This window comes from Chenopodium quinoa, unplaced genomic scaffold (assembly GCF_001683475.1).
Source record: "Chenopodium quinoa cultivar QQ74 unplaced genomic scaffold, ASM168347v1, whole genome shotgun sequence".
In the NCBI taxonomy this organism is placed as follows: Eukaryota; Viridiplantae; Streptophyta; class Magnoliopsida; order Caryophyllales; family Amaranthaceae; genus Chenopodium; species Chenopodium quinoa.
Window position 1 is genome coordinate 1,117,750 of NW_018744290.1, and position 16,529 is coordinate 1,134,278.

Below are 16,529 nucleotides of genomic sequence, written 5' to 3' on the forward strand. Positions count from 1 at the left end.
CATGGCTTTTAAAGGCCTCCATTCCTATGTCCTAAGTCTCTGAGTTATTTCATTGCAGCGCACTCAAGTTCTCCATTGAAGCGCACTCAACGTTCTCCATCGAAGCGTTCTCCGTTGAATCTAATTCTTGTATCCCCCATTGAAGCAGCTTCTAAGGTAAGTTGTTTGTTGTTGTTATCATCACATCAATTTCACAATCTATGGTTTATATTTGATCTAATCTAATTTAATTATCAGTGCTTTAAGTTTAGGGTTCGCAAATTCTTAGATTATGAAACATCATATCCAAAAGAAAAGAAAATTATGAGCGTAATTTGATTATTGAATCAAGTATCCCTAAAATTATGTATTTTTCGAGATAATTCAATATGAAATCAAATCTCTTTTCCCTGGGCCTAGGGCGGCCGCCCCTCCTGCCCTGCCTCAGGGACGGGCCTGCTTAAACCCCCTGCTAAAACTCTTTCTCCTTTGATTGTAAGTCCTAAACAATGAGATTCAAAAAGCAAAAGCGTCACAGAAAAACCGTCAGATTCTACACTGCTTGCTTTGGTTTTCGAGAACCATTCAAAGTTCTATGCGACGGTACTTTTGTTCATCACCTTGTTTCTAATAATCTTCCTCCTGAAACTACCGTCTCCAACACTCTTGGCGCTTCTGTTCAGCTCTTCACTTCCAAGTAATTTTTACTTTTGATTGTATTTAGTATTATTCAATTTTTTTCTGTGTTTTTGGTTTATTTCTTGTATTAATTTTAATGGGTATGGTATTGTTTTTTGATTAGATGTGTTATCGAAGAGTTGAAGTCTCTTGGAAAATCACATGTTGAATCATATCGTGTTGCTCGGAGAGATTACAAGCTTGCTAGGTTTGCCTTTTCATTTCCCTTTTTTAAAGCAGTTTTTAATGTAATTTGTTTTTATGTTTGCATAACTATGCTAATTTGATGGGTTTCGTATAAGAAGTATGAATTTATGTTTTATTTGGTGTTACTTTGTATTGTGAATGTATATATGCAGTATGTAATTTGTAGTGTAGTTATACTGTAAGGATATGTAATTCAACTGGAATGCCTCTTGTTTGTTTTCCGGGGATGCTCAGTTTAAATTTCTTGGGTTTCTACCGAGGTCCTTCCGTTCTCTGGTGCTTGCTAAACATCCCTTTGTGTACAAAAACGATATGCTAAACAAAAAAAAAAAAAAAAAAAAAGTTTGGGAGTTTTGGAAGGAAGGTAAGAATGGAGCTGCGCCTGAAAATTCCGTTGAAATCTTCTATTTCCAAGTGATTTTATTGTCATGGTCATCTTATTCAGTGATTTACTTATTTGATGTCAGCCATCAGCTATTAATATTGTTCATTTTTTTTTTTTTTCCCTTTGAAATACTGATATATGCCTTTTCATCTACTTTACTAAAATTTATCAAGACTTCATCCTTGGCTTTGTTGCTTAGGTGAATTCACTCTTCTAATTTAGAAACCCTGTTTTAGTTCCTTTTTGCACCTCTTTTTGTCCTTATCTTGATGGAAAATTGGAAATCTTGATTTATTTTGAACTTTTCGATTTTGACCAAGAGAAAGGGTGAGGAGAAGAGGTATAAGCCTTGTTTGGAAGCTAACAAGTTGTTTGTATGAGCTATTTTGACTAGCTAATCGTAATTAACTGTTTGGAGTAGTTATATGCTGTTTTAGTTTATAAGCGACCAAAAAGCTAAAAGCTCTATGAAAAAGCTCTTCATATGAGTTGTTTGCAAAAGAGTTTTTTTGGATCCATATTCAGGGCCCCTCGGTTCATAGAGTGGTATGGGTTTGGAATAAAAAATGAGGTCAAAGTGGTATAGGTTGGAATTTGATACACAATAATATGTATTTGGTTTTGTTTAGGGATGAACAATTTTCTTTTTATTTGATACCTGAAGGTATGGTGAGTCGTACCCACCTCTTCCCCCCTAGAGCCTGTGGGTTCAAGGTATGGGTTTGGAAATTGATATTTTGTTAAACTAACACAAGGTAAAGGTTTTACCTATTTTGAACCCATACCTTATATCTAAATTACTTGAACCAAACACTCCCATTTTAGACTAATTTTTCTTGTTATTTGCTTCATGATTTATTGTTGCTCTTAGTAGCAGTTTCTGTCTGATTTAGGCAGTTAGATATACATTGTAGACTGAGAGCATCCATATTCTTTGTATACTGATTTTTCTTGTAAGATGTTTCATGATACATTATTGCAGCAATTTCTGTCTGACTAGGCAGTCAGAGATACGTTGATATATTGTTCTTTGATTGGTTGGGTATGGCAGCTAAATATGTTTAGTGTCATCAGTCTGTGTCTTGATATAATTTACCACTTGCATGTCTTTGTGGTAGATGTGAGCATGGAGAACAGGAAAGTGCCTTAAATTGCATAATAGAAGTTATTGGAGAAAACAACCCTGAACACTTCTTTGTTGCTACACAAGACATTGAATTACGAAAGAAATGCCGAAAGGTAACTTTGGTTATTGTATTTGCTCTCTATTATTGTTAATCATTCTATGGTGGTACATGAGAATTCAATATAAATTCTAAAAAAAATTATTGTTACATATTGCTCAATGATAGAACATAGCCTTAAGTCCTTAACCAATACAATATTGAATATTATTCAAATTTTTATAATGCTGGATAGGTTCAGAGGAAAGTGTAAGCTTACCTTTTCCCTCCTTCTAAAGGTGGGCACCGTGCCGGGCCATGCTGTCGCGGGTCGTGCCTGACGGGCCACGGGCTTCGGCGGGCTGTGCCTAGCGGGCCATTGTGCCAAAGGTTGCGTGCCATGCCGGCCAAAATTGCAGGCCAGCCCACGACACGGCACGGCCCACGTGCCGAGCGGGCTTGTGCTGGCTGGCCTACCGCGGGCCACCGTGCTTTGCTTTTTTTTTTTTTATAAATTTTTAAAAATGTTTGTACTATATAAATAAATATATATATATATATATGTATATATATATATATATATATATATATATATATATATATATATATATATAATATATATATATATATATATATATATATATATATATATATATATATATATAGGGTGTGCCTGGCGGGCTGGCACGGCGGGCCAAGGGGCGGGCTTGTGCCGTGCCGAAAAGTGCAGCTCCTGTCTGTGGCACGGCCCACGGCACGTCGGCGGGCCACCGTGCCGTGCCGGGCGGCCCGCATGCCAGCCCGGCGCGTGCCCAGCTTTACCTCTTTCCCTTTTGCTTCTGTGACTACTGTTATCCAAACACAATCTTAAGTTTATGAAGATGTTCCTGACTGGAGTCATATCGATGCCAACTAAGTGCAACCTATATCACTAATTCTTTGTTCTAAATTCTTCACAGGTACCTGGAGTCCCAGTGATGTTTGGTTTACGAAATGCTGTATTTCTTGAGCAACTTTCATCCTATCAGCGTGAATTTGTGAAGGCAGCTGAAGAAGAAAGGCTACATATGACTGATTCAGAATATAAGTTGTTACAAAAGAGAGTAAAGGGCATATTGAATACCACGGAATTAAAGGACCTGGCAGAGGAAGGAACTGACGATGAAGATTTACTGGGTCAGCCTGTAGTAAGTCGAATGCCTAGTAAGACAGATGCAATTCATGCAAAGGACAAGGCTCAATTTAAAAAGAAGAGAGCAAAGGTTATAATCCGTTATACCTGATGAAATCCCATACGTATACTTTTTTTTATTTATCTTATCTGCATGTGTGTGTGTGCCATTATCCCTGCCCCGCCCCCCCCCCCCCCCCCAGCCTCTCTAGTGGTCCAACATGTTGGGAAAAGGAGCCATTTCTCATTCGCTTTGATCTCATATGAAGACTAGATTTACTTTAGGAACATATACACTTAAGTATAATTGATGTATATATGAAAAGTTTTGTAGACCGTTTTTAATGTAGTTCTGAAGCTGAGTAGTAAATCTGCACAACTGGAACCTTTTCCAATATCAAATAGAAGATTAGTATATTAGTCCTATGGTATAGATTACCAAAGATTTATCCTTCCTGATTATTTACTGAAATCATGGAACCTAGGAACCTAATGGCAGCTATGTTACTTTGACAGTTGCTACGTCAACTGTTAAGCACAGTGGTATATGGAATCATGCTGTTGGTAAGTCACATGATACATATTGGTGTTGGGCATGTTAGATATATTAACACTGTTATCAAGGCATTACACTTGTCGATGCTATACCATGTCACATTTATGCAAACTATTGAGGCATCTTGTAGCCTTTCCAAAGGTTTGAGAGTTTAATTGCTCTGAGTGTTACAGTCTTACTTTGTTCCCTAGATGTTGGCTGTTGGCACAATATGGCATATGCAGGACACTCTTGGGATACACGTCTTAGATAAATAAGACTTATATTATCAGGATGGAGATAAAGTAGAGAGAGGAAGGAGGGGGAGAAATTTACCTTCACATACCTTCAGCATGGCCTTTTACCCGTATTTAGTGGTCATGAAGGTGCTGCAGTGAAATTAACTCAATCTAGGGTTTGAATTACAAGAGCCCTTGCTCTGTTAGTCGAGGACATAATCTATTTAACCAAGATTTGAATCATTGGGACTTTGTATAACATTTAGAGAATCAGAAGGTGTTTGTTTTCCCTTTGTATACTTATCAATCACTGTTACATGCTGCAATCATTGATGTTAAATCCATGTGATATCACTTTTATAACTTAGCATCCTATACTGCAATCGTGATCTTAATTGCAAGTTTTTCACTTTATGATATCTAAGAATCCAAACTGTAAAAGATTTTAAAGAGCTGCCTTTTTATTAGTTTGGATTGATCAATTGAGTGAGTCTGTATCTATCACTGATGTTTGGACTAGTGAGTATTGGAATAAACCAAATATCTGTTTGTTTTTTTCCTTTTATGATTAACGCTATGATGTATTCTTCTTTTTTCGTCACGTACTTTTATCATTTTGTTTTATGTGTATTTCAATTTTAACTCATAGGCTTTCATTGTTCCGCCAACTTTGCAGGGTCCAAACCCGCTGTCGTGTAAAAAGAAGAAATCTATTAGCAGTTCAGGACCTAGTGCTGAGAAGGTAAGCCTTTCAAGCTATCTTTAATCTATTACATTGATAAAATTAAATTTTTAAACATCTTAATGCAACAACGCTGTTCAAATTTTTCATTTGCTATCGATAAATTACTAATGAATGCTATGAAGTTCAGGTAATGGTATAGTTATGGAGATGGTTATGTTACTTTCTCCATTTCCATTGGCCTTTATGCTACTCATGGAACAAATTAATTTGCTAGCATGGATATCAAAGCTATTATCTCTCACTGATACATGAAATGTTGGGTGCAGGCTGACAAGACTGATAGTGATACGAAGAGAAGCAGGCCTAGGAAGAGAAAGAGATCTCACAAGGCCAACACATCCTCAGATACTGTATAACTTTCGTAAGAGTTTCTTTTAGGTCGATCTATGGGTTAGAGGTTTTGATGGCTCTTAATTTTATTTAGAGAGTGGAAGATGGCTCTTAATTTTTTCATATAGTATGATTGTCATGTCTTGTTAATTTTGTTTGTGGAATATTCAACTTATGCCCAAAGCATGTCATTCTTTAGTAAATTTATTCAACTTATATGATCACAAGTATAGTGATAACTGACCTCTTGAACTATATGTACAATCTTATTAGGCAACTTTGGAAAAATTCATGACTAAGATTACAAAATGGTAAGTATGTTTTGGCCTAATTGTAGGTATTTTCCAACTCTTAATTTGCAATAATATTGAAGTGCTTAGAAATAAAAAGTGATTAATACATTATGTTTTTTAAAGAAAGTTTACGTGTCAGGTGGCGTTTGTATAATTTGTTTCTCAATTTGTCATAAACTTATATTAAAAAATTGTCTATACAAGATATGACACATGTTATTTTCAATTTTAACACTAGATGCATTAATATTTTATCACCAAGGTATGTCTTGTTTCATGTTTATTCTTTAAAACAAAAGATCTTGTGAGTGACTATTCAAATAATTGATTTAATTATAAGAATATGGGGTCATTAGTCAAATGTATACTCCTTGAAATGCACAAAAGCATTGCCTAGACCCGAATACTAGTTAATATATACTCGTAAAAATCAAGTGTTAGTATAAAAATAAGTGTTAGTAATCTTAGTATAAAAACAATTGTTAGTATAATCTTTAGATTTACTTTAATATATAACTTGTGTAGTGCCACAAATCGTGATATTAGTCTTATAAAAAATCTAAAACAATTACTTAATTTAGTAATAGTGAATTTATTTACTCCAAGAAATGCTTAATATAGTGAATTAGTTATCATCTCACAACTATGAGGTTGTGGGATTAAACCCTAATAGAGTCTAAATGGGTTGGTTTAAACGGTTAGCGGGTTACAAATGGTTCGGTTTAAACGGTTTTTTCTACGGTTTAAACGGTTTCGGTTTATAAACGGTTCGGGTCAATAACGGGTTTATAAACCATTCGGTTCGATTCCCTTTCGATTCGATTTTGACCAGTTTGGTTTATTGTCGGTTTACAGTCTGTAACGGGTTGACATTAAGCGGTTCGATTCGGTTTCGGTTTGATATTTTATGGTTCAGTTCGGTTTTCGGTTTAAATTTATCGGTTTATAAACGGTTCGGTTCGTGATGGTTCAGTTCGGTAACGGGCGGTTTCACAATTCGGTTTGAAAAGTCCCACCCCTAATCGTAAGGTATGGAAGAGAGATTTCTGTGGATGATTATATGGAGTAATCACTTTTTAATTAATATAGTCGACCTCACTTTATGACATTAAGACTTTAATTGATTAATTGAGTTAAATTAGCTTCATAATAAATATATTTTTTTAGTACTATAATATACTTATTTTTACAAACAACTCATAATGTCAATGTTCAAAAGTAGATCAACTTTAGTAAATACGGTATAGTAGATTGCATCATAAAATACACCAAAATTGCAACTTATACGAAGTACGACTTTGGATTAGAGTAAGTAAACGTACCTTAATGTATAGTTCAATGTGGAAAGTCTTGAAGACTCAAAATAATCTCCGAAATTATACTGGTAAATGTTATATAGAGAAAAGAGAAGTACAACAAATCAAAACAACCAAAGAAACTTGATATTGTTTTATTGAATATGTACAAAGTTAAAGAAGGCTGGCTCTAAGACAAAACACAGTAGAAAATTGTTAAAAGAGAGCTATATCTCAGGGAAAGTGAACCATTTTTTGTCCTACCCAAAACTTGTAAATTTCTGTATGTTTTTCTTTTTTGTTCCTTTACGATCATCTTCCCTTTGACTGGTTAGATAAACTGGAAATTCTCAAATTTGAACAGTAAAAATCAATTCCTTGGTTTGTCAGCTACAGCAAGTTCAACAGAGATGATGAAAGTCGAGGTTCCAGCTGATCTCAGATACTGGATATCTCCATTCATTAGCTTTACTAGCTTCCTGCTTATTTGCAGACTAATACCCTCTTCTGTTGCATCTCCGTGGTTCTCGAACATTTGGCTTAGCAATTCTTCTGATATTCCTCCTCCTGTATGTAATATTCTGAATAAAACAAGTGATTTTCGTCAGACTAAGATTTAAATCATCACAGAAAGAATTAGAACATGATAACTTGATTGTGCAGAATAGAGCTGATCATGGGTCGGGATTCAGTAAACATTCCTGCCCAACCTAGCAAAATCGGGTCTAGTCATGCAACCAACTATGTTAGGATTGGCTGCACTGCAAAATATGCCTGACCATTTGTGCTGGAAATCCTGGCCTGCCCAAAATGAGGCTGGACCAGTCTGATCAATTCTTAACAGCATTACATCGATACAGAAAGAATATTAAGGCAGAAACACGAGTTAAAATTATACCCACACAGATAACATGCTCATGATTATGGCAAAATTAGTGATATCATTATATTTGCAAGAAATAAAGGTTCGGAGATTATGTCACCTGGTAGTACTTATCACTTTTAAATGTGTGTTATTGGTGTACTTCACTGTCTAGCCTATCAGAGTTTAGTCCCTTTTAATTTGAGTGTTATTGTGTATTTCACTATCAGCTCTATCAGTGGTTTTATTCTTAGTCCATCACTCGTTGCAGATAAGATGTAGACTGTTTTAGTATTCTCATGAAGATAAGTAAATATCTTGTTCGATCTGATTACAAGTCAATTTCCTAAGAGAGAATTTTCAAAAGGTTTTGCATCATATATCACCAAATTCATGACAGCAAACAACAATATCTCGCTTTTCTGACAAAGATAAAGCTCCCACTTTACTTTGATTTTTTCTTCTTTTCACCTCAGATTAAATGCTTTCGTCGGCTGAAACTAGATTTCCTTTAACCTTTTGTTGATTTCTAAAAGTATGTCATGGGCCAAGCCACAGCATGGCACATTGCCCAGGCCTAAAATTTGCAAACTCAGCAAAGATCGAGCCAGGGCAATTTGATTAGCTCTAACTCCAACTGAAATGCAGGTTTTGAAATGGTCAAGTTGTATGCAACTCGCCCTTAACTAGTCAAGATTAGAAAAATGGATAAAGCAATTGCCAAAGAGGGTTGAATGATACACACATTCTATATGGCTTTTTTTAGAAGTTTTAGTAAGGGTGTTATTGATCAACTATTTTCCCAGACAATAACAGAACTACAAAAACTCCATAAAACCTGGAATTATGTATTTATGTACAACATAACTAAAGTTTTGGGTGATGCATTACCTGAATTCCAAATTAGCGAGCTGAACAGATTCTCCTATCTTATCCTTCATCAAGCGAACTGTAATTCCAATGTGACCTCCAACAGGTGTAAAATTCACTGAAATTAACAGGAAATCTGCCAGGACTTGCTGGAGCCTTAAGCTATCCCCATACAAGATCTCCTTCATGTAATCTTCTGCAGACTCGTTCTCTATTTGAATTCCCTTTTCGTTACTCTTTGTCATCACCTGACTTATTGAGGCAACCAGTACATCTTGCATAGAGAATTCCAACATCTCCAGTTCAAGGTAACTATCACAATAGAACATTGATATTTTACTAAAACATAAATAAGCTTGATAGACTTTTTTCAAAGGCTTATTCTTAAGAATCATGCTTCAATTTTCTATCAGATTGAAAGCAAAGAAATTGATAACTCATTGAAAAAGAGATACATGATCAGAAGTTAGATATACATACCCATCAATGATGCTATCCAAGTCTGAATCTTCAAGGATCTTGTTAAGCTGGCGTTGGCATTGAGCACTTGTATGCAAAAGCAGCCTTTGCTCATCTCCCAACCCAGTACCCTCAAGCAACTTCCTTGAAAACATAATTCCAGACAAAGGATTTCTTATCTGTCTTTTCATGTAAGACAACGCTTTTAGCCTCTTCAAAGCCGCTTGCTCAGCTAATCGTTGTATATGGAGTGCATGCTGCAAGTCCTGACTAGCAAGCTGCAAGAAGCAAAACACGCCAGTGATTGAACCTTCACTGTCCAACTTTGGGTTCACACAAAGCAGGCATTCTATATATTTCCCACTACGCGTGAAAAACCCAATAGGGACTTTTTCTGTATCTCGGCCACTCATAGCACCATTGAGTACAACACCGAGGTTTACAAATGCCTCCTGATTTTTAAGACGGCAACATGACTTTTGAGTTCCAAAAACTTCTCCAAGTAACATCTTGTCAATAACCTCCTCACGTTTATACCCAGTTAACTTTGACATTGCAGGATTCCATTCTGAACACCATCCAAATTCATCTGTTCCAAATATTGGAGGAATCAAGGGATTTGGATTCTGTACTATTGCTTTGTAATCACCTTCAATTCGCGTGAACTTGTCCATAACTGTTTTTTGACCAGTTATATCTTGAGCAATAAAGCACACCCCAATAACATGTCCATTCACATCTTTGCTTGCACAAGCATTTACAACTAAACTGATGGGGCCAGAGTCTACTATCGTCTGATGTCTTCTGATCTCAAATTGAACATTTTTCTCTTCTTTTCCTGATGAAAGTTACAAAATCAATATAAAAAATTAGTCTATTGCATATTACATGCACACAGGAAGTCCAATCATGAGATACATGTCGATAGAATATCTAAGTACATGCTATATTTGTTCCAGTTTTCTTTTCAAGAATTCAAATGCTTATATAGAATGTTGGATAATTAACTTAAAAAGAGCTAAGCTGGTCCCGATATCTTAGGACATGACAGCTGAAATTAGATACTAAATAAATCCAAGTAAAATTCAATTGATAAAAGTAGGATGACATACCTTGAAGTGCTAACTGCAACACATTCCTGACTATATCAATTGAAGAGTCTTCAACGAGTGCTCCAATATGTTTCCCAACAGCTTCTGCAACTGGGAGACCAGTCAGCTCGGAAATTTTGGTGTTCCAACCATTGACAAGTCCATCAGCATCAACAGCAAAAATGGGGACAGTGGCTGTTTCAATCAAGCGGACCATCTCACTAGTCACTGCTTCAAGCTCTCGGACACCATCAATCCTGAGATCATTTATTTTGGAATGAATGACAGATGTATTCAAATCAGACGCTTCCATATCCTTGAAAGCATTTCTCAAAATAAGCTGCAACGAGTGTATCGCATCCATCTCATAATCCTTCCAAGGCACACTCCTATTCTTCACAACCTCAAGGAATGCCTTAAATGATGATCTCGGGTGCATCTTTGCTCCATCATCCTTCTCACCTGGGTGATGTTTGGCACCGCCCCATTTAATCTCTGCAGCAGTGTGGGAGCGGAACCAAAAGAGCATGTCTTTCAAAGTAATTCGCACAGCAGCCATCCCACAAACAGTATCAGCAAGAGCAAGTGCTCCTGGATACCCAGCATCATACAAGCTATCTGTGCTCAACCCTGTGGAATCCTTATGATCAAGGGACAGCCACATAGCTATATCTCTTATTTGGTAGTCTGTTGGTGTGGCTCCAAGTTTCCATATCTTATTGTTGTACAAAAGGACAGCTCCATCACATTTAATAAGGTCCATTATATTTGGACTTTGTGTCACTATACCTAAAGGAACATCCCTCATCAGCATATCACAGAGGAGAGTTTGAGTACGGAGGATTTTCTTCTCCAGGAACTGGTTCTCCAACTCTAACTCTTTATTTACATGGATGGCAAAGACTTGAGCTAGAAACTCACATGCATAGCGCAAAGGAAAAGGGACAAATCTTGGAGAAGTATGATGACATACTACTAAACCCCATAGCCTTTTCCTCTTTTGGGGCTGGGGAGCAGCAGAGCTATTGTTATCATCATCCTCATCATTAACAACAACAGCCATAACCAACGACCCAATAGAGTTCATATTCTCCATGTATTGAGCATGACAACCATGTGGGGCCCTAAGAGTTGAACCACATAGAGTCAGATCAAAAGGAAGCTTCCCATCCTGCACCACCTGCACATATTTTGCACGGCAATCACATATCAGACGGACCTTATTCTTCATGAACAAGAACCGTGCAGCTTGTGGAATATCAGTTGCCGGATAATGCAAGCCTAGATATGGCTCAAGGCCAGGCTTTATAACCTCGGATATAACCTCCCCGTGATCATCCTCATGAAATTTGTATGCCATTACCCTGTCATATCCTGTTAATTCAAACACTTCTTGAACCATGGTATCGACAAGTTTATTTAAATTTCCACTAGACAAAGATTGCAATCGAGTAATTGCTTTGGCTGCAAGCTTGTAAGATTGTAGGGCACCAGCAGCTGTCATTGGGACTTCATACGGCTTCACTGGTTCAAAGTCAATGACTAAGCAGCCAGTCACCCTATGGATGATTGCATAGAAAGGCTTTCCAGAAGTCTTGCAATGAACTAAGATAGGATTTAGAAGAGAAACATCAGCAAATCCTAAGGCCTTCTGCAGTGCAGAAGCGCTTGGAGCAGTGAATATAGTCCTTATATCGGTTCCAATCCCAATTACTGGATAATCACCTACACTTGGGACAGTATGACTAACCATAGTTAGCATATCAGGGGCATTCTCACTAAATGCAATCACTCTAAAAGTCTTCTCGTCGAGGGCAAGCAAGCATCCGAAAGGCTGAATCAGATTTCCTTTCTGTATCTGCAAAAGATAAGTTGAGGTGGCCTTATTAGACTTTGGTGGTTGGTTTTCTCCACTAGAGCTTGTAGCTCGAACTGAGCTGGTGTAATCAAATTCACTACTAGAATCCTCAAAATCTGCATGAAGCTTTGCATCAACAATAGTCTGAGCAATAATCCTAGCACCATGTTTTGATTGGCCTGCATTGCTGCTGGAACCTTGATTTGGTGCTGGGGAAGACATTATTTGACGAAAATCTAATAATAAGAAAAATAAAAACTGTTATAAGCTATCATACCAAAAGGATCCAAGGTAAAATGCAAATCAAAGAAAGAGGGAAGATAAAATGTAAATTAAAGAAAAAAACATCAAAAACAGGTGAAGAAATAAAAAAAAATTTATACTGTATATATTATCTCAACTGCTACAAAAGGATAAAACCATATTTAGAAATTCAGGCAGTGACAAAGATAAGTTGTGATCAAGCTCTTATCCTCTAACAGGAGCTATGGTCCATTTAGCATATACAGACACATACAGTAAGATTATCATGGAAGAAGTCAGGAACATCAGTGTAAAACTCCTAGTAAAATATTACTATATTTTGTCTAAGTATAACTGTAAATCTGTAAGCGTATCACGCTGATATTCTGGGTTACTTTGGGACTTAATTTTTGCATACCACAGTTACAAATCTGGACTTAACTTTGCATACCACAGTTATAAATTTTGTATACCACAGTTATCATAATTTCCGTCAACTTCATCCTAAACGTTCAACTTCGGTTCATTTAGTTTAATTCAGCTAAATTCATTTCAAAAGAAAATATTCTCCAATTTGAACTTGCTAACAATTTTTTAATTCTGATTTGAACTTGGTAGCATCTTTCTAAATATCACCTAAAAACCATTTTTAGAAAGGAGCAAAAGGGGCGGTGGCAATCACCCAAAACAGCACACAACTAATTCAATAAGTACTAATTGCAGAATGATTCAATTGAAACAAAATGTGCCAAGTGCAAAAGTCCCCATAACAAATTACTGAAAAAACGTACATTTATATACAACCCATAACACCATAAACATAATAAAGTACATGTTATCAAAAAGAAATTAGTCATAGTACTTGCCCTTTTAAGAAGATTCCGAGTGATAATCACAACTTAATCATACATATTCCAAAGTTTTCCAATTCTATAAACCAGTACCACTAATACCTCTCTACTAAGTCCGGCTTTAGTTGTCACATTACTAGTTCAAAATTACACTGTCAACGTGCTAGTTAATTTCGGACAGAGGAGGAGTAATTCATGTATTTCACATACAGTACAAGTATTAAACAAAAAATTAAGCTACCTAGCAAAATATGCAGAAACAAAAGATATATAATTTCAGCGGAAAGGATCAAAATCTAACCTTTCAGAGAGACAAAGCTTCAAACTGAAGCAGCTAGAAAATCTGAAGTGAAGCTGCAAAGTGAAAAATACCCAACAAGCAAAACCACCTTAATAAAAATGGACAATTTTTTTCAGCTTAAATTCAACCAGAACCCAGAAACCCAACTCAACCCACTTGACCCAGATGCTAAATTCAAAGTTTCCAACAACAAATCCCCAGAAAAATTCACTTGAAATTCCAAGAAATAAAGGAGCCACCCCAAGAATTTTCTCAAAAAAAAAACAAAATTTGGGGTCTAAATCTTTGGATAAAAGAGCAGATTTTTCAGCAAAAGAGGGTAATCAGATGATCAGAGAGTAACACCAACCAAAGCTGAACATGTAAAAGAGTTTTAATTCGTCATTGTTGGGAGTGTAAGTGTGCAAATTAATTTGGGTATGCGTTAGATTATATAACTTAATAGTATAAAATTTATGGGGAGAAGAAGGAAATGGTGTTATTCTGGTATTGAGATTTGAAGAAAGTGGGCGCAGCATCAAATAATTGTAAAAAAAAAACTTGTAACATGGGGTAGCATTACTAACTTGAGTAATGTATGTACGGATAATGTCTAGAATGGGCTACTTCTATCCTTACTAGTGGCAACTACTGTGGGGCCACTTCTTGTCTAGGAAATCGTATTGTATTATACAAATCCATAATACTGAGTATATCTTCCTTTAACAAGTACGAGTAAATATGTCATACTCCCTCCGTCCCATAATATAGCTTCTGTTTTTTATTTTGGTGATCCAAAATATTATTTTTGTTTCTATTTTTAGATAATATGTACAGATTATTCTACCCTCACTTTTTTAACTTTATTCATTGTATGCATTTCTTAAATTACCCTTGAATACATGCCTTGTACTTTTTTCCACTTTCTCTCTCTAACTTTTGTTTATAAGTGTACTTTACACTTTTATTAATGTACTTCATCCACTTTTTTCTCCTATTTCTTAAATACCGTGAAAAAACACAAATAAGAACTATATTATGGGACGGAGGGAGTAGATCAAACAAAGCTTGGCTCACTTGGTTAGCATTTTATAGATGTTAAAGGTCTGATGAATAAACGGATTAATATGGGTTATAATACGTTAAGTAGTTACCAATTAGACCTAATTATTGGATGAGACAAGGTAAGCCAATTGACGATGGTAGATCGTCTAATAAATGAGAAAGGAAAAAAAAAAAACTCTTTGTACAATGATGATTCTTTACAATTTTCACATCTTCATTGACCAATAACCATACTTCCTATATTATAACCTCATCCTATCAACTACAATTCTCATAGACGAAATATTATTTTTTATATCTATAATTTTCTCTATACATAAAGAATCCAACATGATCTGTAAAGTTAAAATTGATTAAATTTTATATGTGAAATATTTCAATTCAATGAGATCTTTCTCTTTTAACGTATACATAAAAGGGTATCCCCAAAGCATATAATAATGACAAACAAATCCAAATGAAGGGATTAGGGAATGACGAATTATGGGGGTGATGAACATGGGCTAAAAATGGAAAGATAGAATTGAGGAGGTGGAACTAAACGATAAATAATGCCACGCAAACTAAGCAAGAAATAAGCCCCCCATGCCAAATCACGTGCACATCCCTTGATTCACTGGCAGTGTCGACTGACCCACCCAATCAAGTGAATCAACCCATACTCCCCTTACTCCCACGAGCCACCAGCCCACGAGCTTCCTCATCTGACGACCCTTTATTTGTTTTCTTTGGTTATTGGGTTTCTTCTTCCTAAGGTTTCTTCATACATGTAAAAAATAATCAGGGTCGAGGGCTTGAGGTTGCCTTCTCCCTTAATTTGTTGGCAAGTAAAATACCGACATTTGTCTTCTCCTTAATGAGAGTATTTGGGCCACAGGAGGCCGGAGCCCTTGTAAAAACCCCTGGCTTTGTTCCTGGTTTTATCCCAAATATAATTGGTACGGATACAAAACAGGTACGTGATACATACGTTGGTCTAGTAAATAATGAAGTTTTTAAATAGTTACTTAATTGAGAGACTGTTAAGGAGATTACATGTGAGATTTATAAAGATAACGTCACGGTTTTATGAGAAAATAACAAATTAAATGAATTATGTGTTAGGGTTTATGAAAAAGGTAATTATCTTTTGCCTTATTATCAGCTTCTTGGTGAAAATTTATACGGGATCGCAACGGTTGTCAAATTTTCAGATGCGTTCAAGTGAATCTCATGAAAATCATCCTTACGGCTACAATAAATCGTTAGATCGTCTCTCCGAAAAGGCTGTATATTCCAGCTATGTGTGCGAGAGATGTACTACAGTGCAAGATCTATTCAACGATCGTAGCTTTGATGAATTGAAGGAAACCTTATTTGATCAATTTTATGTATTTGTTAATTTAGATTTCATTTATAGATGTCGTATGACTTTTCATTAATGAATTGATTTGTTTCAAAAAAAATAAAATAAAAATTGAGAACGGTACATATCTTATACGGAGTACATAATAAAGTTAGTGAAGTAAAAAGTATAGAATAAATAAAAGTGAAAATGAGATTAATAAAAGAGGGGGAAATGATTCAAAATAAAGATAAATTATAAATGGCTAGGAGGACATACTTCTTTTGATGGCCTACTTACCGAATACTCCGTATTATTAATGAGGGTTTCCCTTTCGGCCTTTTCGCCTTTATATGTTAGCCTATCAAAGTATCACGCATCAAATAAGATGAGTATATAATTTAATTAAGTAATCGTACAAACTAATTTTTGTAGCTGCATGTTTTCATTAGATTACTAACAATCAACTATTTGATTGATAGAGCATATTAGGAAGTTTCAAATTCATTACAATCAGTCAATCACTAGTAAAAGTTGCTAGTCAGCTCAGTAGTCACTAACCTTATCTAGTACAGTACTTGTAATATTGAATATCAAACATATTGA

The 16,529-nt window shown here is 35.8% G+C and overlaps 2 protein-coding genes across 3 annotated transcripts; one reads left to right on the forward strand and one right to left on the reverse strand.

Annotated features, from left to right (window-relative positions):
- Window positions 1–5,763, forward strand: LOC110695132 (rRNA-processing protein UTP23 homolog). 2 transcript variants are annotated; one of them, XM_021872355.1, is made up of 7 exons: window positions 1–156; window positions 400–676; window positions 782–865; window positions 2,368–2,488; window positions 3,372–3,674; window positions 5,034–5,099; window positions 5,369–5,763. In XM_021872355.1, the coding sequence occupies exons 2-7, from the start codon at window positions 489–491 to the stop codon at window positions 5,456–5,458; spliced, it is 852 nt and encodes a 283-aa protein (XP_021728047.1). In that variant the 5' UTR covers window positions 1–156; window positions 400–488; the 3' UTR covers window positions 5,459–5,763. The 2 variants fall into 2 exon arrangements, with proteins under 2 accessions (XP_021728047.1, XP_021728046.1); XM_021872354.1 differs by having other exon boundaries at window positions 480–676.
- A 1,326-nt stretch (window positions 5,764–7,089) lies between these two features.
- Window positions 7,090–14,136, reverse strand: LOC110695133 (phytochrome A-like). The gene is made up of 5 exons (XM_021872356.1): window positions 13,556–14,136; window positions 10,324–12,396; window positions 9,233–10,049; window positions 8,774–9,064; window positions 7,090–7,601 (listed from the first exon to the last, which is right to left on the reverse strand). Exons 2-5 carry the CDS (start codon window positions 12,380–12,382, stop codon window positions 7,391–7,393), a joined length of 3,378 nt encoding a protein of 1,125 aa, XP_021728048.1. The 5' UTR covers window positions 12,383–12,396; window positions 13,556–14,136; the 3' UTR covers window positions 7,090–7,390.
- Window positions 14,137–16,529: the final 2,393 nt, after the last annotated feature.

Excerpts from the sequence above, each read along its gene's own strand:
- LOC110695132 (XM_021872355.1), top strand. The coding sequence starts at position 489 with ATGAGATTCAAAAAGCAAAAGCGTCACAGAAAAACCGTCAGATTCTAC. Across the intron at positions 3,675-5,033 it reads TTAAAAAGAAGAGAGCAAAG|GGTCCAAACCCGCTGTCGTG; the intron begins GTTATAATCCGT and ends CCAACTTTGCAG. Across the intron at positions 5,100-5,368 it reads CAGGACCTAGTGCTGAGAAG|GCTGACAAGACTGATAGTGA; the intron begins GTAAGCCTTTCA and ends TGTTGGGTGCAG.
- LOC110695133 (XM_021872356.1), bottom strand. The coding sequence starts at position 12,382 with ATGTCTTCCCCAGCACCAAATCAAGGTTCCAGCAGCAATGCAGGCCAA. Across the intron at positions 9,065-9,232 it reads TTGGATAGCATCATTGATGG|TTACCTTGAACTGGAGATGT; the intron begins GTATGTATATCT and ends CTATTGTGATAG. Across the intron at positions 7,602-8,773 it reads CTCGCTAATTTGGAATTCAG|AATATTACATACAGGAGGAG; the intron begins GTAATGCATCAC and ends TGTTTTATTCAG.